General features: G+C 47.0%; 8 protein-coding genes across 8 annotated transcripts; 4 read left to right on the plus strand and 4 right to left on the minus strand.

Annotated features, from left to right (window-relative positions):
• Positions 1 to 299: 299 nt before the first annotated feature.
• alkB (oxidoreductase, 2OG-Fe(II) oxygenase family) lies at positions 300 to 1,450 on the plus strand (the record flags this gene model as incomplete). The annotated part of the gene is made up of 2 exons (XM_057213046.1): positions 300 to 594; positions 666 to 1,450. The coding sequence occupies 2 exons, from the start codon at positions 300 to 302 to the stop codon at positions 1,448 to 1,450; spliced, it is 1,080 nt and encodes a 359-aa protein (XP_057074929.1).
• A 966-nt stretch (positions 1,451 to 2,416) lies between these two features.
• On the plus strand, positions 2,417 to 3,196 carry N7516_000325 (NYN domain-containing protein; the record flags this gene model as incomplete). The annotated part of the gene is made up of 1 exon (XM_057213047.1): positions 2,417 to 3,196. The coding sequence occupies one exon, from the start codon at positions 2,417 to 2,419 to the stop codon at positions 3,194 to 3,196; it is 780 nt and encodes a 259-aa protein (XP_057074930.1).
• A 982-nt stretch (positions 3,197 to 4,178) lies between these two features.
• On the minus strand, positions 4,179 to 4,566 carry N7516_000326 (uncharacterized protein; the record flags this gene model as incomplete). The annotated part of the gene is given in 3 exon segments (XM_057213048.1): positions 4,179 to 4,334; positions 4,345 to 4,456; positions 4,469 to 4,566. The coding sequence occupies 3 exon segments, from the start codon at positions 4,564 to 4,566 to the stop codon at positions 4,179 to 4,181; spliced, it is 366 nt and encodes a 121-aa protein (XP_057074931.1).
• Positions 4,567 to 4,922: 356 nt separating this feature from the next.
• On the minus strand, positions 4,923 to 6,360 carry N7516_000327 (protein kinase domain protein; the record flags this gene model as incomplete). The annotated part of the gene is made up of 5 exons (XM_057213049.1): positions 4,923 to 5,101; positions 5,161 to 5,326; positions 5,374 to 5,675; positions 5,733 to 6,055; positions 6,113 to 6,360. 5 exons carry the CDS (start codon positions 6,358 to 6,360, stop codon positions 4,923 to 4,925), a joined length of 1,218 nt encoding a protein of 405 aa, XP_057074932.1.
• A 3,384-nt stretch (positions 6,361 to 9,744) lies between these two features.
• N7516_000328 (Major facilitator superfamily domain general substrate transporter) lies at positions 9,745 to 11,299 on the plus strand (the record flags this gene model as incomplete). Its single annotated transcript, XM_057213050.1, has 4 exons — positions 9,745 to 9,967; positions 10,033 to 10,252; positions 10,309 to 10,358; positions 10,419 to 11,299. 4 exons carry the CDS (start codon positions 9,745 to 9,747, stop codon positions 11,297 to 11,299), a joined length of 1,374 nt encoding a protein of 457 aa, XP_057074933.1.
• A 671-nt stretch (positions 11,300 to 11,970) lies between these two features.
• On the plus strand, positions 11,971 to 13,920 carry gmdA (putative general amidase GmdA; the record flags this gene model as incomplete). The annotated part of the gene is made up of 5 exons (XM_057213051.1): positions 11,971 to 12,246; positions 12,308 to 13,189; positions 13,249 to 13,657; positions 13,712 to 13,841; positions 13,899 to 13,920. 5 exons carry the CDS (start codon positions 11,971 to 11,973, stop codon positions 13,918 to 13,920), a joined length of 1,719 nt encoding a protein of 572 aa, XP_057074934.1.
• A 188-nt stretch (positions 13,921 to 14,108) lies between these two features.
• On the minus strand, positions 14,109 to 15,888 carry N7516_000330 (uncharacterized protein; the record flags this gene model as incomplete). Its single annotated transcript, XM_057213052.1, has 2 exons — positions 14,109 to 15,261; positions 15,317 to 15,888. The coding sequence occupies 2 exons, from the start codon at positions 15,886 to 15,888 to the stop codon at positions 14,109 to 14,111; spliced, it is 1,725 nt and encodes a 574-aa protein (XP_057074935.1).
• Positions 15,889 to 16,423: 535 nt separating this feature from the next.
• N7516_000331 (putative ABC transporter) lies at positions 16,424 to 21,673 on the minus strand (the record flags this gene model as incomplete). The annotated part of the gene is made up of 15 exons (XM_057213053.1): positions 16,424 to 16,558; positions 16,627 to 16,671; positions 16,753 to 17,206; positions 17,264 to 17,553; positions 17,608 to 17,859; positions 17,910 to 18,471; positions 18,521 to 18,598; positions 18,650 to 19,328; positions 19,384 to 19,431; positions 19,484 to 19,608; positions 19,657 to 19,755; positions 19,807 to 19,929; positions 19,985 to 20,888; positions 20,935 to 21,106; positions 21,158 to 21,673. 15 exons carry the CDS (start codon positions 21,671 to 21,673, stop codon positions 16,424 to 16,426), a joined length of 4,482 nt encoding a protein of 1,493 aa, XP_057074936.1.
• Positions 21,674 to 22,350: the final 677 nt, after the last annotated feature.

The following is a 22,350-nucleotide window of genomic DNA, read 5'->3' on the forward strand; positions in this document are numbered from 1 at the left end:
ATTGGAGGGCTGTTGCCAAGAAGAATTTGTAGGGGAAGCAAGGAGAGAAGATAGCCGCTACTTACATCCGAGGATGTTGATCTCTGAGAACAGCTGGAGCAGCACGCTCTCCAAATTCCACCTGGAGATCGAAAAAAAGTAATTTGTCGAAGAGAGATTGACGAAAGACAGTATTTCAATGGTGGGGAGAGAAAGACACAAAACAAACAACCCCCGCGCCCATCGTAGGGCGGTGAAGCGCGTACCTTTCCTTCCCAGTTTACCGGGGCAACATTCTCTTTGACTTCATCTCATTCGCAATGGCCCAAATTAAGGGGTTTAGCGCTTATGATCGCCCTCCTGATCCAGTGAGGCTTTGCTATAAGAAATATTCTAAGATTGCCTTGTCCGAGGTTGACAATGATCCGGGCATCCTCGACCTACAACGGATTGATCCCGACCAATTGCCCGACGGAGTGACGATCACGCAGTATATGTCCAGCCAAGATCTACGATTAGCATTTGATGATTTCATTCGTGGAAGCCATCTTGCAACAGAAGAGCATGCCCCTCTGGCCGAGAATATTCCAGTATTCGCTCACAAATCGATTTCCGGTTAGCATTGTATCGCCTCAATTTGCAACTGACCCAACAGGACAAAGAGTTATACCTGACCCTCCTGACAGGTCTCCTGATGATTCCCGCCTTATTCCCTCCTACTGTCCAGATCGAACTGCTCTCCCGCCTATTCCACCGAGACTTACCCAACCCCGAGCATCAAACAAACCTCCAACTGCACTACGATGTGACGTACCCCGAAGAATCAGAAGAAACCCACATGCCCAAGTCATTCTTCGCCGACGACCCCACTCGCGAGTTCCAGCCCAAAGATCCTCAGGTGCACAAGCCTTTGACTGTTCAAAATCTCTTGGAGAAAAAGCTCCGCTGGGTGACATTAGGTGGACAGTACGACTGGACTGCCAAAGTATACCCATCTGGAACCCCACCGGAGTTTCCGCCAGATATTGCAAAGGTGCTACGCGCAGCCTTCCCAGCAACCTCGGCCCAGGCTGCCATTTTGAACCTCTATTCCGCTGGAGATACACTAAGCGTGCACCGGGACGTGAGTGAGGAATGTGACGTAGGCTTGATAAGCGTGAGTTTTGGATGTGATGGATTATTCTTGGCTAGCCACGATGACGGGAATGGTTGCGAGGTCATTCGGCTTCGCTCGGGCGATACTGTCTACATGAACGGTAAATCGCGGTTCGCCTGGCATGGAGTCCCGAAGATTCTGCCCTCGACCTGCCCAAAATGGCTGGCCGACTGGCCATCATCTAGAGGGTCTGCTCCGGGAATGCCGCCTGGTCCATACGAGATGTGGAAGGGTTGGATGTCCAGCAAACGGGTCAACCTGAACGTTCGACAAATGACGACCACTCAGGCTTCCGAGATAGTAGATCAAGTTTGACAAAGGGAAATCTGCATGTCAGTAATCTCCTCTGATTCTTTCCTTGGTCCAAAGTGGACAAAAATCCATTCCGGTCTACACAAGCACAGAAACGTTCCAATGGGCCATCAAATTTCAGTCCAGCGTCCAAAAGTTTCTATGCTTTCACCAGAGTCCCACCTCAAAGCTACTGTCAATAACTCGTCACTAGCCGCAGGTGGCGGTGACTTCCCTTGCAAACTACACCTAGACGCTTTCTAATTATCAAACTGGCCAAAACTATACCATGAAATTCCAGGTGGGCGTCACCTACGGGCGTTGATCCTACTAGGTGAGCCTCACTGGCCCATCGGCTGTAACAATATTGAGGGCGCTGATCCCACAAGATTCCCCATGGGTTGAGCCTGAGGATGTTGAATTGTTCTTTCTCTATCCAATACCTCATGGGATGGCGTCCGGTAGTCATGGTTTCTGTCATTGATGAATGGCTGGAATTCAGTTCATCCAAGGGAAACTTGGCGTATCAATTACCGACTCCCCTCCGTTTGTTCCAGCCGTAATATCAATGTATTCTTGGTCCTTTATTCTTTCCATTATATTTCATCTATAATTGGAAATGAATTGACTTGATTCTTTCAAATATGGTTCAGGCCTCCGGTGCCCAAGTGACATATAATTCTCACTATATATCCTCTGAAATATGAACGGAAGAGCCTAACGGCTCGATTAGAGGTTAATAGGCCTTAGAATATGGTTTAAAATACATACTTATCATTGCCAAGAGTCCACGGCTGGCGCCTTGGTTTTACCAGGAGATTCAAAGGCCGAACAAGGTTATCAAAGCCTCACAGAGTTCCTGACGTCATAAATACCACGTGACTATGATTGTACATAGGGTGTCGCACGCCGCACGCCCGTAACGCTTGATACTGACCATGACTACAAAAACCAGGCTCAGCGTCGCTCATACAGCATACACATATGGCCATGGCTTGCAATAAAAATTCCAAACTTGTGGTTCTCGTTGACGCCGATAATGCGCAATCCTCCATCGCTACAGACTTGCTTGCAGAGGTCGCAAAATATGGCATAGCTCATGTAAAGCGGGCCTACGGGGACTGGACCAATACTGGATTGAAAGGATGGAGCGATGTGCTACTCAGGAATTCAATTCAGCCCATCCAGCAGTTTGCGTACACCCACGGCAAAAACGCAACCGATTCAGCTATGATCGTAGATGCGATGGATCTCTTACACTCGGGCCACTTCGATGGCTTCTGCCTCGTCTCTAGTGACAGCGACTTCACTCGGTTAGCCACTCGGATCAGGGAGTCTGGACTAAAGGTATATGGGTTTGGGGAGCGCAAGACGCCTAAGCCCTTCGTCGCTGCGTGCGATGAATTTATCTATACCGAAGACCTCAAGTATCTCCCAGAATTTGCCCCGAATTCCAATAGGGTCGAAGTGCCTAAAGCCCATTCTCCAGTTCAAGATGCCCGACATAATGATATCTCAGATAGTCAGCTGAACAGTTCGGTAGAGACGAGTCTCGATGATAGTGGGTGGGCTCGGCTATCTGAGGTCGGCGGGCAACTCATAAATCGACACCCAAACTTCAACCCCTCCACACATGGATATTCTAAGCTCAGTGACCTAATTATTGCTTCCCCTCACTTCGACCTTGAGAAACGACCTCCTAAACCAGGCGAAACGCCTGATTTATTGGTCCGAAAACGAAAAACCTCTGGTGGAAATTCGCAAGTCTGATAACGTCGCGGAGAAAAAATTACGGTATTGAGGCCAAATGATTGAAATGCGGGCCGCCTGGAGAGATTGTTAAAAGTGATTTCGAATATCACTGTAAACAAAATGGAGCCAGTTGGCTTAAAGCTCTCACACAAACGTATTCGCGCATCTGCAGACCAATTGAATGAGCTCCGAAGTCTATCTACATACGAAGGGGAAGCAGAAGAGAAAAAGCAGCACAATCTGGAGGGTAACGGTAGATCGTTGCCCTATCTTAAGTTACCCTGAGTGCACCTCCGTCTACTATTGAATGGGTGGAAATCGTCTCAACAAAGGATACATTCCACTGGTGAAGAATGGCATGGTGAGCTCCGCATAAAGATTTCTTCGCAAATATAGATTGTCGGGGCCCATTATCGAGCTCTGTGCATGAAGTTCGGAAATCGTGACAGTAACATCCTTCTTCAAGATCAGAAAACACATATCGAAATCACAACCTTCCTTGGGCTTAGTATGGCAACTTAGAGCTATAAAGCAAATGAGTGACTAAGGTATTATTGTGGTCCAGGTACATACCGTCGTGAATTAGACCCGTAGACATGGTCTTATACATATGTACTTTACATGATCCAAAATTCACAGGTATCTCTTAATATGCATTGCACTACAGATGCAGCTAAATAAGTGAAAGCCCTATCTATTATGATTACATCAATTCAAGTCCAGCTTTTCGTTTCTTGCGACTCAAGTAAGATGAAAGTAGAAAGCAGAAAAACAATTGAATTGATTTGAGCTTCTTTGGTCTATGCTCTTTGGAGTGCAGAAAAAGTTGATCATGGTTCCTTGCGAAAGCCATATTGATGCCCTTTTATCTTTGAGGGTGTGAGATTTGTCCTTCAACCGCCAGATCTTCACCAGGCCTCCACTGATCTCCACCTGCCCTCAAAATATTGAGCGGAAAGCCAACGGCTGCCTCCAGGAACCGTATTGCCATTGCGGCTTTCTAAATCGCTGCTAGCCCACCCTTACCCGACCTCCAAAACAGCTCAAATTGGTTCATCAAAGAGTTACGTGTAGAGGCTCTTTTCATTCCTTTCAACTGGCCTTGGATAGTAAGAGCCCTGAAAGAGTCAGAAAACTTGTAATCACCCATTCCCACCTAGACTTACTAATTGAGAGCTCAGGAACGACCAGAACCCGGAGGCGTCTGCGGAAAATATGAAAACTTTCCCTGACTGTCGAATGCGTATGCCCAGGCAGACATCCGCCCCGCACATTTTGCTATACTCCTACGCCTTTTTCTCCAGACATGACTTGCGCCTATCTCTTTTCTGCCGGAGTAGTTTCTTCTCCATGCTAGAGGATTTTGATCGTTTTGAAATTCTCGCCATTATCTTGACTAGGCAAATAATTTTAGTTCAAAAGTTTAGTTCAAGACAAGCTTATTTTTATCTGGCCATGACCTGGTTAATATGTGCTTTTGAAAATGCACAAAGGAGGAAATGCTCCTTTTGAATGCTCGAAGACCACGGTTTTCCCGGAAAGGACCACGGTTTTTGGTCTCACAAATAAGGCTCGAGGCCACCCATCTCTCCAGATACTATAGTGGAAACACTTGACACTTAGTGTATCTAAAGCTCGAAGCATTGTCTATATTACTCCACTACGTACTTTTAGAGTGATAGGTATCATTTAGTGGAGTGCGTTTTAGGTGATAATAAAGCAATCAACACTTAAGCTACTCTAACTAATCATTCAGCCACGGATCCTGGAGTAGATCCTTTGCTGTCTTCCTATTTTCAGGCCGCCACTGAAGCATCCCTCTCATGAAAGCTAGAAACATCTCCTTATTTCTTCCCTCGAGGAACTTTTCGGACAGCTCCAAACTGACTCCTGTCGGAATCTCTATATCTTGCTTCCATCTCCCTGTAAGATTGCCTTCGTAAGCCTTTGCAAAGTGCATTGAGCGAGAAAAGGATACTTACCATCACTGGTGAAGAATTCATGGCTTCGTTTTCCACGCTGGAGCATATCTAAAGGAGGTGACCCTAGAATACCCATGACTTCTGCAAGATGCGCCCGGGTCGAATACCCTTTGCCATCAGGGTCATTTCCATAGAAAAGGTGTCTTCCCTCAAACAAATCCCACACCTAAGTAGTTAGTATATGATATTAAGAGTAAAGAGTGAATAGCATACCATAACACCAACATTCCATATGTCAACCGGGTAGCTCCAATCAGTCTTCAGCATCACTTCCGGCGATCTATAAACATTTGGCTGTGCATCGTGATTCCTCCTCTCATCTCCTCGTACGGCAGAGCCAAAGTCACTTAAAACTACTCGGCCAAATACCTTCGGCAAGTCGAAACGTCGTGAAGCATATACCGGCAAGCCATTGACTATTTTGCGGGGTGAAGGGTTCTTCAGCTCAGCTTGGGTAAAACTTTCAAGGATGGACTTGTCTTCTATTTCTTGGAGAATACTATCGCTTTTAATGTCTATAAGAATTCATATTAGGGCAACGCATTTCAACAAAGCCTTATTATACGCCTTACCGGTGTGGACAAGCTTGCATTCAGTGTGCAAATAGTCAAGTGCAAGAAAGATCTGCATAAGACCAGATTTGAGGAGATCTTCGGTGAATCGATGGTTGGGATTGCGATACAGAAGGTCCCTGAAGCTCTCCCACATCGGATTCTGAACAAGACACGGATGGTCGCCGCCCGAAGAGGGGATTGTGAAGATATCCAGCGCTTTCCTTATATGAGCATACCCAGGGTGCCATGAACGCCCTAGGTTTAGTTGCTTATAGATCTGAAACTCTTCCTGGTTACCTTCTTCACGAGTGTAGATTTTGAGTGTCACATATTGATGACCTCTGATTGTTTTAGGGAGTCAGTGTTTAGTTAAAACAAGTAGATCTGTCTGGACTTACTCAAGATCACGAGCGAGCCATACAGTAGAAGTAGTCCCAAAACCAAGTTTACCAATAATCTGGTATTTGGAAATAAGCACGTCGCCAATATTAGCAGGGTAATATTGTCCTTGTTTGAACTGCTCAAACCGTTCCTCGTCAAGCACCTCCGAGGGACGGACGGCTTCGAAGCCGCTGGTGGGAAAACACATGGGAGAGGAGGGGGGCCTTCGAAACGCCTTTATGGCCCATTTCATGATTGTAGCCATGTTGGGCATGTAGAAGGAGAAGAGGCTGGTTTTTGTTAATGTGAGACGGGAAGAATGTAGAATGGTCAACTAGCCGTGCCAAGCGCCCAACACCCCTTCGGAACTAAGAAAGGAGAAGAGAGGCGTTGATCTTTATATGTTATAGTCTGTAGCGTGAGATGATTACGTGAATTCATGCTATGTTTTTAGTCTGCGAACAGTCAAGGCCATAATTTTTCATTAGGCCATGCTTAATCCCTATGACACTCAGAACATCAGGCCGTTCGGTAAGGACCGGAAGAATTTTATTCCAATCCCCCATGATGCGTCATAATGTTATCGAAAATACCAAGGGTATCATGAATCTCTTTACGGGAGCACGAGGATGCTGTCAAAGTTCCAAACGGACATAGGTTATTCGGGTCTCGGAGCGTCGGGAATCCACTTATAGTCCGCCGTTAGAGCCATCTTTTCAGCTCAACTGCCGTCTGTACATGACGGCCTCCAGACCCATGGACCACTGCGCCAGTTGACATTGACGTCTGCACCTTCAGATCATGTCATATGTCTAGGTGGTAGGGAAGTACCGCGTTGATGAGTCCACGGGGTGATACCCGCCAAAGTCTGATAGTCCCTGCTGAACTCGGATAGTCGTGAACGACCACTCTATCACTCATCTCCTACTGGTCACCGGCGCCGCGGACAGGGCTAGACATCCCGTCTGAAGTGCGGGGGAGCAGGTCGTTAAGATAGTGGAAGTAGTGGAAATAGTGGAGATAGAGACCTCGGGAGTATTCAGGGTTTTTTTGGGATAAAATCTTCAGTACCTTTGTACATACTTGATTTCCCTCTTTGGCTTTCCCTTTTCCGTATTAGTGATCAGTGCTTGCCGCTTTTTCGCTCACTGAGTACAACTGAGCACGCTCCTTAGTATTACATAATCATCAATCGCTCACTGAGCATCACCTGATCGTTATATAAGCTGGATGACTTGCTCACTGAGCACCATGAGCAAAACGCGGGAGCAGTTAAGTTAGCACCTCACCTAGACCCGTCATCAATTTGTCGGTTGATCCTGGTTGTTTCGCCTCTAGCTGAGAGGCAAATTGATAGCAGGGCCATATTTCTTAGTTTTACTATTCTGCTGCTATACCACTACCTAACTTGCCGAGTCTCATACTGTCTCTACAACAGTGAACAGTCTACCTTATAAAGATTCACCCACCTCCACTCATTTTTACTAGTACACAATTAGCGTAGTAGTTTATATAGTAATTTTTTTTTTACAAATGAATACTATATTAATTCTTTTTAAAATAGGGCTCTTTGCCCTCCTAAATCTCAATTTCTTACTACTATCTTACTATCTTAGTATGTAGTAGATCCCCTGTTAGTAGCAAATTACTATGTAACAATCACTGCCTGGCAACTTAGTAGCATACTATCAATCAGATCAGATAGGAATTCCTCCGGTACAGTATACTACCTCCGGTACAGTATACTAGGCCTCCTAACCCATACTACGAAGCTTCGATAAAGGAAAGTACTAATCCCTATACTTTCTCTCAATATAATGCTTTATCTAGTTCTATACCTTCTTGATAGGGTTTAAATCAGATATAAAGAAAGATAGGCTATTCTATTACAGTAATATTAAGCTCCTTAAAGAAATCAAGGTCTCTTTAGTAGTATACCTAGGAGTATATAACAATATCTGAACTGAATTTAATCTGAATCTGAATCTGAAGTGAATCTGAAGTGAATCTGAACTCAATATGAATTTAATATATTATAATGTATTGCAGAGAGGGTAGTTGAAGAAGGGAGAATTAAAAATCATAGCTATATATGTTCAATATAATACGTTTACGGGCATATTGGCGTCGGGGCTCTATGTGAGTAACCGCGAGGATACAAAGTTTTCTTTCATTCTACAAGCATTTCTTCTCTGCAACGCACTTTGAGTCTTCTCTGCTACAAGAATCTCTTCTCTGCAACGCACATTTCGAGTCTCTCCTCTTCGAACGTCTGCTTGCACTTCATCTTCTTCTCACCTAAAACCCATCTTTTCCCCGTTTTCTCCGTCGTCATTCAGACTGTTATCACTTCGACATCATTTCGTCCCCACAATTCACATCGTGAGTACTAACTATCAAGTATCCATACTTCTCTTTCTTTTTCTAGGGACTGACATCGTTTAGTACAATGTCTGAACCATCTGATCTAGTATAACCCGCCAAATCTCACCATTCCGCCCCTGTTCCGCTTCAATCACCGCCTGTTTCATTTCCTTCCAGGGCACCTCGGGTTCATCATCTTCCTGTCTTAAAAGCAGACCTGAAGAAGGTAGCTACATCCCGTGGCAATGTTCACGCTCGGAAAGTGACCATTATCCTTGGCTGGGAAAATGATACTACCGGTGCAGAGGAAGATATCATCACTATGGGCAAAGTCATGGAAACCTTCGACATCCAGTATACAGAGCACATTCTGAAAGCGAAGGACTCCACCCCAGGTCGGAATCTTTCAGCCAAGATTCGCAAAATGATTCTTGGATGTTGTCAAAGATGCTGTGCGATACATCGATGTCCTCGGTGTACTTGATTGTTGCTACTTTGTCGCTGCAACAAGAGCACAGGCACAGGCCTCAAGAGTGGCCCAAGTTATGGGGGCCTGTAGTCCTAATGAGGGAACGAGCCCTCGGGGCCAGGAATGTTACAACCTGCCCCTGGACTGGCGAGTTACAAACTAGGCCAAAAGACCATTATATCTGAGCATTACGCTCAGATTGTCTAGGTTCCGATATATATAATGCAATGACATGACAAGGAAATATCGTTTACTACGGGACTATTCCATGCAGTTCAGTACTATCAAGTGTCTCCATAGCTCCAAGTGCTGTGTTTAAATCTCTCAGTGGTACCTACCCACTCCGACTCATGATCAATGACCACACTCCTTCCTCGTGCATCTCACGCCCTATATCACATGTGAATGAGAAACATGTACTTGTCAAATTGACCCTGCACGGTCAGAATGCCACCGGCACATACCTCTGTCAATTGGTTCATATTGCCAGCAGTAATTTAGATCCACTCTCACTTTACAACTAATTGAATACCTAGATTATAAAGGTTAATACAATTGATCCACTCATTTGCCTAATATCACGTGATATACTTGGGACTGAAAATTACTCCTGACTCCCGAGGTGTCGCCCTCGTAAAAGCGGCGGCAGCTAAGATAGGAAAGCCCCCACCCGACAGAAGAAATAAGTTACGTACAGTGACCAAGGTACATCAATGGATAAGTATCTATGTTGTAGGTATTTATATAACCCCCGGGGTGTCTCCCCACATCCGATAGCTGTACTGTACACAAGGGATACCCTCCTCGACATCTTCAATGTTCATTTTCTCTAAACTTCGGGAGGTCGTCTGGGGGAAACCCGCGGCGACCAAGGCAGAACGAAAGCTTTTGGTCAAGCTTGACTTGGTTATTCTATCGTTTTGTTGTTTGATGTATTGGGTTAATTATCTTGATCGCATGAACCTGAACAATGCATATGTGACTGGAATGAGAGAGGACTTGAACTTCCACGGCAACCAATTGAACATCGCCAACACAGGTAAGTCAGGATATACTGGCCTTAGGATCACATTATTTCCCAACTTTGCGACTAACGTATCATAGTTTTCTACGGTGGCTATGTTTTGGGACAGATTCCGAACAACCTCGCCTTACAAAAGCTTCCTCCGCGTATCTATTTCCCGGCCTGCATGGTTGCTTGGGGCTTGCTCACTTTGGGCACTGGCTTTACTCACCATCCATGGCAGATCATGGTTATCAGATTCTTTCAAGCTATCTTTGAGGCTTCTACGTTCGTTGGTTGCCAGTATATTCTCGGAAGTTGGTACAAGCCGGACGAGCTCGGCAAAAGAACTGCGATCTTTACTAGCAGTGGTTTAGCGGGAACGATGTTCTCCGGATTTATGCAAGGGGGATTCATCAGAGTCTTGGTAAGATAGTCATCTTTGATCAGCAGTAACATCTTTGTACTAAGTGCTAATTATGTGCAGATGGTGTTCGAGGTCTTCCTGGCTGGCGGTGGTTGTTCATCCTGGACTTCTGCATCACCATTCCAGTGGCCATCTTTGGGTTCCTCGCGTTCCCGGACACACCAACTTCGACAACCGCATGGTGGCTAAGTGAAGAGGAGAGGAAGCTCGCTATCGAGCGACTTCCCGAAGTCGAGAAACAACGTGGTATGTTGGGATGGAATGTGATCCCGCGTGTCCTGCGGACCTGGCACTGGCTAGGCTTTATCCTGCTTTGGATATTCGCAAGCAACACCGAAATGTTCTCATCGAATGCTATCATGAATCTGTGGCTCTCGTCAACAAAGAACTACACCGTGTCGGAAGTCAATTACATCCCGACCGGTGTGGCGGGTGTAGGAATCATCACCACCCTTGTCCTGGGCTGGTATTCGGACTTCACCAAACGTCCATGGCATGTGGGTGTTTTCCTGGCCTGCACTGCCATTTTGTCCGGAGCGATCATGCTACGGCCTCCATCCACCGGAGCCAAATTTTTCGCATTGTTCCTGAATGGTTGCCAGTACGCTAGCCAAACTGTGATTTTTGCCTGGGCAAATGGGGCTACTGGAGATGATGATGCGAAGCGAGGAATAATTCTGGGTGCTATGAACACATTTTCAATTGCGGTCTATATGTTCTGGTCACTGCTTTTTTACAGCACGACCCAAGGCCCAGACTGGAAAGAGGGTAGCATTGCAATGATATGTATGGGGTTGGCTTTGGTTATCACGACAATTGGGGTCCGGTACTTGGAGAAGCGAGACAAGCGGAGGATGGGAGTACATGAGGGGGTTCAAGTCCAAGGTACCGACGAGGTGAAAGCCAGTACCGACGCTGATAGACCCAAAGACACTGAGTAGATACACTATAGGAGTCCCTATCTCGGACTTTTCTAGACCATGAGGTGAATTATGAAACGACCAATCCTGTCAACTGCATACAGAATATAACAAACCATCTCTAATACTATAATCAATAACAATAGCAGCTGACTCTCATAATCTGAACACAATCTACCTCCAGTAATTAGGATTCGGACTGCATATTTTCTTATTCCAAGCGACCGGATCGAGAGGTTAATTTCCGGGGATTTAGATCCCCTTCCTAATTAGGACTTCCGTTTGGTCTTTTTTCCCCCTGTGAATTCTCTATTGCCTATCGACACGTCCTTGACCCCGTATGGACAAGCCGGGCTATCGTTCACAATGTAGTTTGTCCATTTGCCACAGAGGACGGCATGCGGATTGCATTTCCGCGATATCCAGTGATAACAGGCAGCCCGACGAATCAATTGTATTAATTTAAATAGAGTAAATATTATTGACACCCCTGCAATACTCCCGAGGTCCAAATTAGACCCGACATGATACGCGACAGGAGTGGGCGATAAACTAGTCTCCAACTGTTTTGCTGTTTCGCGTTCAATGACTCCAATAACCCCGCACCCGACATTCTGATATGTCGTAGAGTACATATGTACTCATTGCAGAAGTCTCTCTCACAATATTTCAACGAACATCTCTAATTCGTCATGACAGATGCATCCTGGCAATTGAAAGGCGAAGCCAAACGCCAGTCAATTCTGAATACTATCCCCAAGAAATGGCGACTAAAATATCCGGTTCCTCCCGCTACAGAGCTACGTGATGTCACAGCAGATTATATCCGACAGTACCTCACAGCGCGTGAGATTGAGATCACAGAGACAGATGCTGTAGACATCGTGGAGCGGACATCTACAGGCCGCTGGTCAGCTGTGGAAGTGACAGAAGCCTTCTGTCACCGGGCCGCACTGGCTCACCAACTCGTATGTTTATAGTCACAGCGCAAGAGATCCAAATAAGAGCTGACCATAAACCAAACCTTAGGTCAACTGTCTCCACGAAACCTTTTTCGAAGCCGCAATCAAAGATGCCGAACAGCAAGACAAATACTTCACAAAGCACAAAGCCCCAATAGGACCCCTACATGGCCTACCAGTGAGTCTAAAAGACCAATTTCACGTAAAAGGCGTCGAAACAACAATGGGCTACGTAGGCTGGATAAACACCTTCCAAGGCCACAAGGATGACCCCCGCAGCGGCACAGAAGAAAGCGAACTCGTCCGCGAACTCCGCAATCTCGGCGCAGTACTATACTGCAAGACCAGTGTCCCAGCCACGCTAATGACCGGCGAAACAATCAACAACATCATCGGCTACACCTGGAACCCCAAGAACCGTCTGCTATCCTCCGGCGGCAGCTCTGGTGGCGAGGGCGCGCTGATTGCGCTCCGCGGCTCGCCTGCTGGCTTCGGCACCGATATTGGAGGTAGTGTACGCATCCCTGCTGGGTTTAATTTCTTGTATGGGATTCGTCCTTCGACGGGAAGAATTCCTTACCAAGGCGCTGCGAACTCGTTAGATGGCCAGAGTACTGTCCCGTCTGTTATTGGGCCGATGGCGCCAACTGCGAGGTCTTTGACACTCTTGTTTAAGGCTGTTCTTGGACAAAAACCTTGGTTGTATGATCCGCTTGCGTTGGAGCTGCCGTGGCGGGATGAGATTGTTCAGGAGACAAGGGCGTTGATTGAGAAGGCTCAGGATGGGGCGTCGACGCTTGCGTTTGGCATTATGAAATATGATGGTGTGGCCCTGGTTCATCCGCCTATTGCGCGGGGGCTCGGGATTGTTGAGAAAACGCTACGGCGTTTGGGTCATCGGGTTATTGAGTGGAAACCTCCTTCACACGCTATTGCCGTTGAACTACTTGTATGTACCTGCGGGCTTCGCGTTTGGGTTAGGTTCAGTACGGTGCTAACTTATGGTAGGAGAAAGTATTCAACATGGATGGCGGCGTAGACTTGAAGTATCATCTCGGTCTGTCTGGAGAATCTCGAGCTCCGCAAGTACTCGGTACCGAGAATGGTATTCCGATGACAGCACCTGAGATTTTGGCGCTCAATGTTGCAAAGCGTGAGTATCAGAAACGGTACATGGACTATTGGAATAGCACGGCCGAGTTGACAGGCACGGGGCGTCCTGTTGATGCGCTGTTTTGTCCATTGGCGCCTCATGCGGCAGTCATTCCCAACGAATACGAGTCTGTCGGATACACTGGATTTGTGAATGTGCTTGACTATACTAGTCTTGCGATCCCAGTCACATTTGCGGATAAGAAGGTCGATGTGCGATCGTCTTATGAATCTGTGGATGGATCTAAGAACATCCAGTGGGATTGTGTGTTTCCCCTATACTTTCCCTCTTTGTTATTTCATGCTGATCTTTGTGTAGATGATTCCGAGTCCTATGATGGGGCCCCTGTGGGAGTGCAATTCGTAGGGAGGAGATTGCAGGAAGAGAAGATGTTGACTCTAGCTGAGTATCTGGGCAAAGAGATTACCAAAGAGGCGGAAGGAAGAGCGTGAGTCCCAAAATATTAGACAGTTTGTTGATTGTCAACGTGACGCCACTGTAATAGAGTACCTGCGCCTAAGCTATGATGAAAATGAAGCGTTAAGCATTCGTATTGGTATTGATTATCATGCTATTCTCTATTAGGAAGGGTATATCATAGAACGGACGGGCTAGACAAAGCTAACTACTGTGTCAAGTCAGTGAAGGGTATGAATGATACCCCCTAGGCGGCTCGTCCGGTGCGTTTTCACAAATATTGTTAAGCCCAAACCAGTCAATTCCTGGAGGACGAAGACGGGGGCGTCTGCCCCGAGGGTGCAGCAAGATTGGACAAATGAGGTGTGGAAGATCCCCAAGGTTTACCTGCTGCAGAAGGCGGAGCATGGCCAGGATCGGACGAAGGACCAGATGGGTCATCTGAGCCATTCATGAGGCGCTGTCGCTTAGCCGGAGGCAGCCCACTAACCTGGGGCATGCCGCCCGGTAGACCGCCAGCGGGCGGGCTGCGAGGATCTGCAAAGGAGTGGGGTGAAGCGTAGTGGGTTGATGAAGCAGGGGTGGAGGCAGCTGCAGCGTCTGGGCTCAAAGCCGTAGCAGATTGCAAGGGGCGCAGGCGGTTCGGATGAGAGGTGGTGTCTTCACCCGGGCGTGGGGGCCGGACATCAGGGCTTTGGTGAGACTGACTTTGGTCTGGATCACCCAGAGGACTGGGATTTCCATAACCAACCCCGACCCGACCCATGCCCTTGTCGTGCATCACAACGCGTTTCCATTTGGCGACCACGCTATCGTAGTCCCATCGCGTAGAGTCGGCACTGATGTGGCTTTCTTGTGCGTCTAATTCCCGTGCTACCTCCCGTGGCAGGGGGAGCGTATCTGGGGGAAATAGTGCGAACTCGCGAGGCCATTGGCATGACCCGAGGCGCTCGACCTGTGCACGCAGCTGGTTTGCTTCCTGTTGCACTCGAGCGAGTTGCTCGTCTGAGGTCTTGCGTTTCTCTACCTCTCGCGCAAATGCACGTGTGATCTCCAATTGCCACGCGTCGCGACGGGTCTCGTGGGCCAGAGAATTCCAATGATTGAAGGCCAATTCTAAGTGTCGGAAACTGATATCCTCATGCTGTTGTGCGCTCCGGTATATCATATTTGGATCCACCCCGCTATTCCCATGTCTCACGTGCGGCACAGCAGTCGAGTCTACTGTGAGTTGGTCGGTCTGCCATTGGGCGACCTTGGAGCGAAGGGCTTGGCGGACTATATCGAGGTGCTCGGCGCCGGGAGGCTGGAGGGGAAACGACGTAGACGAGGAAAACGGATGTGTTGCAAACAGGCTTGGTGGAGGAGGCAGCAGCTGCAGACACATGGAGGGGAAGGTCTGAGCTTGCATGTCGAAGTCGAATGGAGACAGCCGAGGTCGGTTACGAGAGCTAATGTTGCGTGAGATTGAGGGTTAGACATGACCAAGGGAAAGATTCAACATACCTCGCAGCTTTGATATTGTCAAGCACCTCGCGCAGTGCGAGCTCCAATGCCCGCATCGTATCCGGGTTGGTGGAGCTAGCACCTCTACTGGCATAGTCCGGCAGCTGCAACGACCCTGTCCGAGACTGCGATGGCGCAATTCGAGGGCCATCCGGCACGCGACTGGGGTTGGGAATGTCATTGATCACTCCAGTCGCGTGCCAGGTGGGTGTGTTAAACATCATGCGCACCGGAGCCTCGCGCGACTTCGACCCCGAGTCTGCGGCCGCAAACGGCTCTGAAGTTCCCTTTTTCTGGCTTCGTTCAGGACTGCTCTCGTGCTTCCCTGTAGATGTTCGAGCCTGGCGCCGGGTGATTCCGCTGCGAATTCTTCTGATCTCTTCGACATCGTGAATTCCGTCGGGTTTCTTTTTAAAAAGGAATTGGTCAAGGTGTCGACCGAGTGATGAGGAAGTAAAGGCCTGCTGGCAGTACTGGCATTTTCGATCCTTTGAAGCAAGACTAGCCTTCGACTCGTCACCGGCAGTCGAGCCATCGGGGGTATCTCTCAAGGTTTCTGTTTCGTCCTTCATGGCGTGGAAAGTAGAAAAAGGGAGGTGAATAATATATAGATAGACAGGCCTTAATTTTAAAAAGTCATGGCATATAGTGTAATGCGCTCAGAAGGAGCCAGTGGTATAGGTAAAATTCAACGCGCAAAGTGAGATGAGAGAGGGAGGTGAGGAAGATGGAAAATGCCAAGCTTTTGGGCGCGGAGCTGCGCGATGAGCAATTTCGCGGCCAAGGGCCAAGCCAAGGCACATGCAGATTTATCTGTTCAATTATATATAGATAATTATATATAGATATATAGCTATATGTTATATATATATGTAACCGTTTCAATGTTACCTATGCCAGTATCAGGTAGTCTCTGCAATGTAACTAGGCCATTCAGCCAATCAATCAAGTAGGATCGATCTAACTGCCTAGGTGCATATAGTACGTCGAGCAAATCAAAATCAAAGGAAATAGTTCATTCTTTTTGGAGACCATTGCATAATCATGTATTTCCTATGACTATAGAGTCTAAGTATCCCCTCCATGGAAGACACGGTGTAACCAAGTTCAGGAAGTGTCTTTGCCCTTTCTCGTCTTACGCGCACTGAACCAACGTTTGATGTTGCTCACACCATGTAAATATAACCATGAGAAGGCGAAAACAAGAGCAAAGTTGAAGAAGATATATCCCCAAAATAGTCCCTGATATATATCTGAGATTAACCTGACCCTCCCAGGTATACCAAAGGGGTACAAAACACGATACTCACATAATTTCTCCACTTGTGCGAGTAAAACACATTGAGACTCTTAGCCTAGAGATAATAACAAAGTTCGAGTTAGCCATGCTCAATCCAATTAAGAACCTTGGGAGACCACGATAAAGAGCAACTTACATATTGATCACCATTGGAGTATTGGCAGAACGCGCACATTCCATTCCCAACGTCTCGGACATACCCACCAGCGTTTTCGACATAAGACCCAGCATATTGTTGGCAGTTCATACCAGCCGGAGTGCTGAAGTGGGATTCCTCACGCTCAATACAGCGCATTGGGACATTATGCGTGATGACTCCAACAAACCCCTCCAGGAGATAGTGAAAGGGCGTAAGCCAGTACATCCACGACTGCCAAAAATGCGGCAATGCGACGTAAGGGACGACAACTCCACAGAAGGAGACGATAAATGTAAAGAAAGTTGGCACAAGCAAGCTAGCAAAGAGCTCGTTGGGTGCAAGTGCGGCTATGAATTGGCCAAGTCCAACATAGTATAGTTCGAAGAGCATCAGCGACATCCAAACGTAACCGGAACTGAACGAGTCGCGCGGGAACCAAGTTCCCCAGTACCTTTTTGTATTTCTGTCAGACTTGGAAAGATATAATTATTTCTCAAGAGGCACTTACCAGCAGTTAAAGTAAATTGACCCGGCAACAATCGAATAGGGCAGTTCTGGGACAATTGTGCTCGTCACAAAGGCAGCCCAAGAGTAGATCTTGGAGTTAGCTTCACGAGATTTATAAAGCCCGCGAAAATGGATATATCGCGGTTGGAGTTGCTGTATCAGCGGTGGGGCGATTGTCAACGTCATGAAGACAGAGAACAGCCGCGATTGCATGTCAATGGAGCTATCTCCCAGGTGCCAAAAAGTGAAGGTGTTGAAAAGGCCGGTAAAGATATGGAGCATAAATTTGCCCTTGGTAATAATTAGTCAAGCCATTCATGTTTTGTTGGAGACCTAATGACTTACAAGGATGTACTCTGGGGTCCTCCAGTAAGCCACGAATGCGCGCTTGGTGACTGCGACTATTTGAACATAGAGAGGCATAGCGTACTCGCGACTGTCTTTAACCTTCTCATCATCTTGAGAATTGCGACGGCTGGCAATGATACCGTCTAGATCCTCAGAAAGCTGCTTGGACTCTGGCGAGTTGGCCCACACATCGCCCCAGTCCTGCCCCTTATAATCAGGGTTTCCGGCTCCAATGACTTCCAACATATACTAGAGAGAAGTTCAGCGAGAAACAATGGCTTCAGTTTCATGATACATACCTCTGCTGGATTTTCATGCGGTGAGCACTTCCTTCCGCCATTATGTTCAAAGTAATCAATCAGCGTCCTGGAGTCATTTCCAAGGGGGCCGTTGTAAACGACACTTCCACCGCTTTTCAGCAGCAAGAGCTCATCGAAGTTCTCAAACAACACGGCAGAGGGTTGATGGATTGTGCAGAGAACAGCCTGGCCCGCATTTGCAAGACGGCGAAGGAAGCGCACAATGTTGAAAGCGGCGAGAGAATCGAGACCGGACGTGGGCTCATCCAAGAAAAGCAACAGCTCCGGTTTACTCGCCAGTTCTACCGCTATTGTGAGTCGCTTGCGTTGCTCCTGATTGAGACCTGAGCCCGCGGATCCAACCGTTGCGCCGGCGATGGATCGCATTTCTAGCAAGTCAATGATTGTCTCGCAATAATCATACTTTTCTTGTAATGGGACTTCCTTCGGCTGCCGCAAAAGAGCAGAGAACCTAAGTGACTCGCGCACAGTAGCGGTGGGTTCGTGAATGTTCATCTGTTCGGCGAACCCGGTTGCTCTCTGGAAGCTCCTTGGGAGAGGCCTGGGAGTATTAGATTGAATAATCAATGAGCTACTTAAATATTCCCTACCTTCCATCAACTAAGAAGTTGCCAGTGACCACACCAAAATTGATTCGTTGTGCTAGCGCATTGAGCAAAGTGGTTTTGCTGGTCAAAAATTAGCATCAAGAACGTCGTCCGCTTCGTTTTGTGTCTTACCCTGAGCCAGATGCCCCCATCAATGCAGTCAATCGACCAGGCTTAACATATCCTTGAACATTTTGCAATAGCTGTCTCTGTCCACCCTTGTACGGAATGGTGTAGTTGACGTCTTGCCATGTGAATATTGCAGTGTTTTTAGCAATTTCCTGGACCTTATCCCTCGATTCCCTCGAGTCGCCGTCATTTTTGTTGGTCGCTATGCCAGTCGCTACACTATCCTTCTCTGCAGATTCTTCATCTTGTGGCGGGGAAGATCGTTCCACGATATCTTGAACTGCTTTGGGGGCTTCGCTTCTTTTAAACACCGTGACCGAGCTGCCACCCTTGTTAGGTCTCTGCAATTCCATTCCCAACATTGTCAAACAGACGAAAAAAATGAGCCATCCGATGATGATTCCGAAATTTCGCCACAGGTGGGCTCTACTGTAAGTGTATGCGGTTTGGATATACTTGGCTCCATGAACAATCAACTGGTCGGGATCATTGCCTTGGATTGCACAGGATTGGTGGCCAGGCACCGCATTCGGCCCATCAGGCACAATGTAAGGTGGTTCACATTTAATTTGGAGAGTATGGAACTCGTTGGCCATCAATCCCTCAAATGCGTATTGGACAGGATTGAGCCAAATGAGCCACTTTAACCACGGGTGCATTTTCCACGGAGGGATAAGATAGCCTGAATGATGTTGGCCATTGAATTTGAATAATAGGGTTCATTGCACTGTGCTTACCCGTGTACACAATCAATGCCTGTATGGAAACACCAGTGAGACGTGTGGCTATATAGTGTTATTGGAGACATCTTGATACCGAGAGGTTTGTGTCACTTGCCGACATCCAACGAGGCACATAGAGCCCCAAGAGCACGAAAGAATGAGTACATCGTCATTGAGAGAATGAAAATGAAAAGTAGATTTATGAAGAACTGCGAAGGTGTTCGCGCAAGGTTTGCCATGCTATATATCTCGTCAGTATAATCAACTTGGAGCATCCAATAGACTCACAAGTATACTATGATATCAAATAGAACGACTTGTATGAACACGAGAGGCACATCAACCACAACCTGGGCAAGCGCATAAGCTGCAGGGCGATAGAAAGAGCTGGAGAACATTAGTCCTATCATTTTCTCATTTCTTCCTTGCGGTCCTCACAAGCTTTTATGTTTCATTAAGATTGGTCGACTCTCAAATGCTGCTGTCAGCTCTGCCATAGCAAGCAATGAATTGAAAAGCAGTATAAAGAACATTACACCACCCCTCGTAAAAACGCCATTGCTTAAGATGGTAAGCCACATGGAGTTTCGTTGGATTTGGAGAGGCAATTGCATACCTTGTATCCGGAAGATTGTAAAACAAGCTACCTATGATGAGGGCCTGAAATGTTATCATACTCCACTTTGCAATCAATGACTCTCTATCACCAAACATTACCAGAAATTGGCGATGTGTGAGGATCATAACTTGTTTGTAGAATGAGATCGTGTAGTTTTTCCGCTTGGTGGTACTTCTTGCAGCCTCTCTCTCCTGCCTTTGGGCTTCGATTTCGCCCTCGAAACTTTCAATATCCGCTAGGTTGGCTTTGTAGGTATCACTTTTGCGATATGCAGCTTGAAATTCATCTGCGTTCCGAGGGGTACGGTCATCCCATCCTGCTTTAACGCGTCGTGCATTGGGGTCACTGACAGAAGTCAAAAAGTCTGGGGTTGTCCAACGTGGTGGGCATTCAAAGCCCAGCCGCTCGAAGTAGGCCTTTGCATCCTGAGTTGGTCCGAAGAAAGAGCATTTTCCTTTTTCGATCAGAATGACTTTGTCAAACAGATCAAATAAATTCTCCGAGGCCTGGTAGAGAGCCACCGCGGTTGAAACGTTGGCGGTGTTTGTTAGACTTCGCAAGCTTTGGACATACTCCAGCGCTGTACTGGCGTCTAAGCCCTTAGTAGAGTTGTCCCAGCACTGGGTGCTAGCCTTGGTAACCATAGCTTCCGCAATTGAGGTTCGTTTCTTCTCACCCCCGGAAACTCCACGAATGAGCTCATTGCCAACTCTAGTTCCCATAGCATGTTCAATCCAGAACAGCTTAGCTATGGCAGACAAGAAGGTCTCCTGATATTCTTTTCGACTTTCTTCTGGGATTCGTGAGGCTTGGTCGGGAGTTCGGGATTTCAAAGCAAAAAGCAGTGTATCTCGCACAGTCAAAGCTGCATAATGGAGATCATCCTCTGGGTTGTACAGGACTGATAGTTTTAGTTTAGACTCGTAATCACACAGAAAAAGACATACCTTCAGACCTATATTGCTTCGCCATCTTTTCTGAATCGGTGCCGCCATACCGCACATCCCCTTCAATGCTTTCGTAGCCCGCTCGTTGATTGCCAAGCACTTTCAAGAAAGTGGAACAGCCGGAACCAGGGCGGCCTAAAACAAGAAGCATCTCCCCCGGACGAACACAGCCCTGAATGTGGGATCAGCCAAGCCGACATCTAGTGGTTATCAATCGACATACAGTGAAATCATCCAAGATGGTTCGTATCGGTGGTTTTCCTGCCCCGACACCCTTCCTTCCTCGAGTGAATAGTTGCTTAATGAGTCGTGGGAATCCGAGTAAAATGTCTCCGTTGGTAGGTTGGAGAGTGGCTCCAAGGCCCACGCCCTTCACGGTGACATTTTTCCATACAACTCCGACATGACGTGTTTTCTCATCTTCAGAATTTGCTTTGCGGTCGGAGCCGAACATCCGCGAAATCAGTCTTTCTATCTGGGCCCATTCATCTCCTTTGGTATCGTGACCGGAGGCATAACTGCGCCGGTGAGAAACAGTACGTTCGCCATCATCATCATCTAATCTTGGCCCTGTGGAATCTGCCGGGGAGCCTGATGGGGTCGTGCGGATTGACGCGAATTCTTCGGGTGGACATGACCTGACCGGTGAAGATGGACTTTCAGAGGAAGAAACGGAATTCCCGTGTGCAGTATTTGCAGCTAATGCGGACTCGCTTTCCGCAGAATCGTCGTTTGCCATCGTTGATATTTTCAGGTTGAGTTGAGGCCGTTTGAAATGCCGACTCTTAACCTAAATCCCTTTGCTACACGATTATGAAAAGACCTGATGCCGGATGACCATGGGTATATATGTAGATGGGCGCGATATAAACAGAATCACTCCACATGGATACCATGAATATGAAGGAAACGAAAATAAAAAGACAAACAACGTTGAGAATGTAGGTATTACGTCAAGCATCATCGCGAAAACCAGATCTCGGGAGGTCGGAACAGGCACGAACTGAAAGATTATTCAGTACTTTTCTCATGTACTGATTCTTATGGCTACATAAGCCTGCAAACAGGTATAACCTTGGCTAATGAGGTCATTAAATCCAACTCTGTCATATCATGCGGGTTGTAATCCCTTTCTAGGTCTATTGGAAGCAATGATATTAACCATAAACTCATAACAAACACGAACAATTAATTAAAGGGAGATATTTACATATCCTAAACTTCCTGAGGGTCGCAAAATACATGCGATGCATTCGAGGTATCTCCAATCATGAAGTCATATATATATTGTACAACATGGATGAGTTAGTCATTTTAAACGCCATAAGTTCTTAACCTCGTATTCTGACTGTACAATGACATTTTCTCATGTCTGTTGTTATATATAGTCGCCCTGGCTGTCTTCAAGTTTTGAGG

This window comes from Penicillium verrucosum (assembly GCF_028828655.1).
Source record: "Penicillium verrucosum strain IBT 35672 chromosome Unknown utg000001l_segment0_segment0, whole genome shotgun sequence".
Lineage (NCBI taxonomy): Eukaryota > Fungi > Ascomycota > Eurotiomycetes > Eurotiales > Aspergillaceae > Penicillium > Penicillium verrucosum.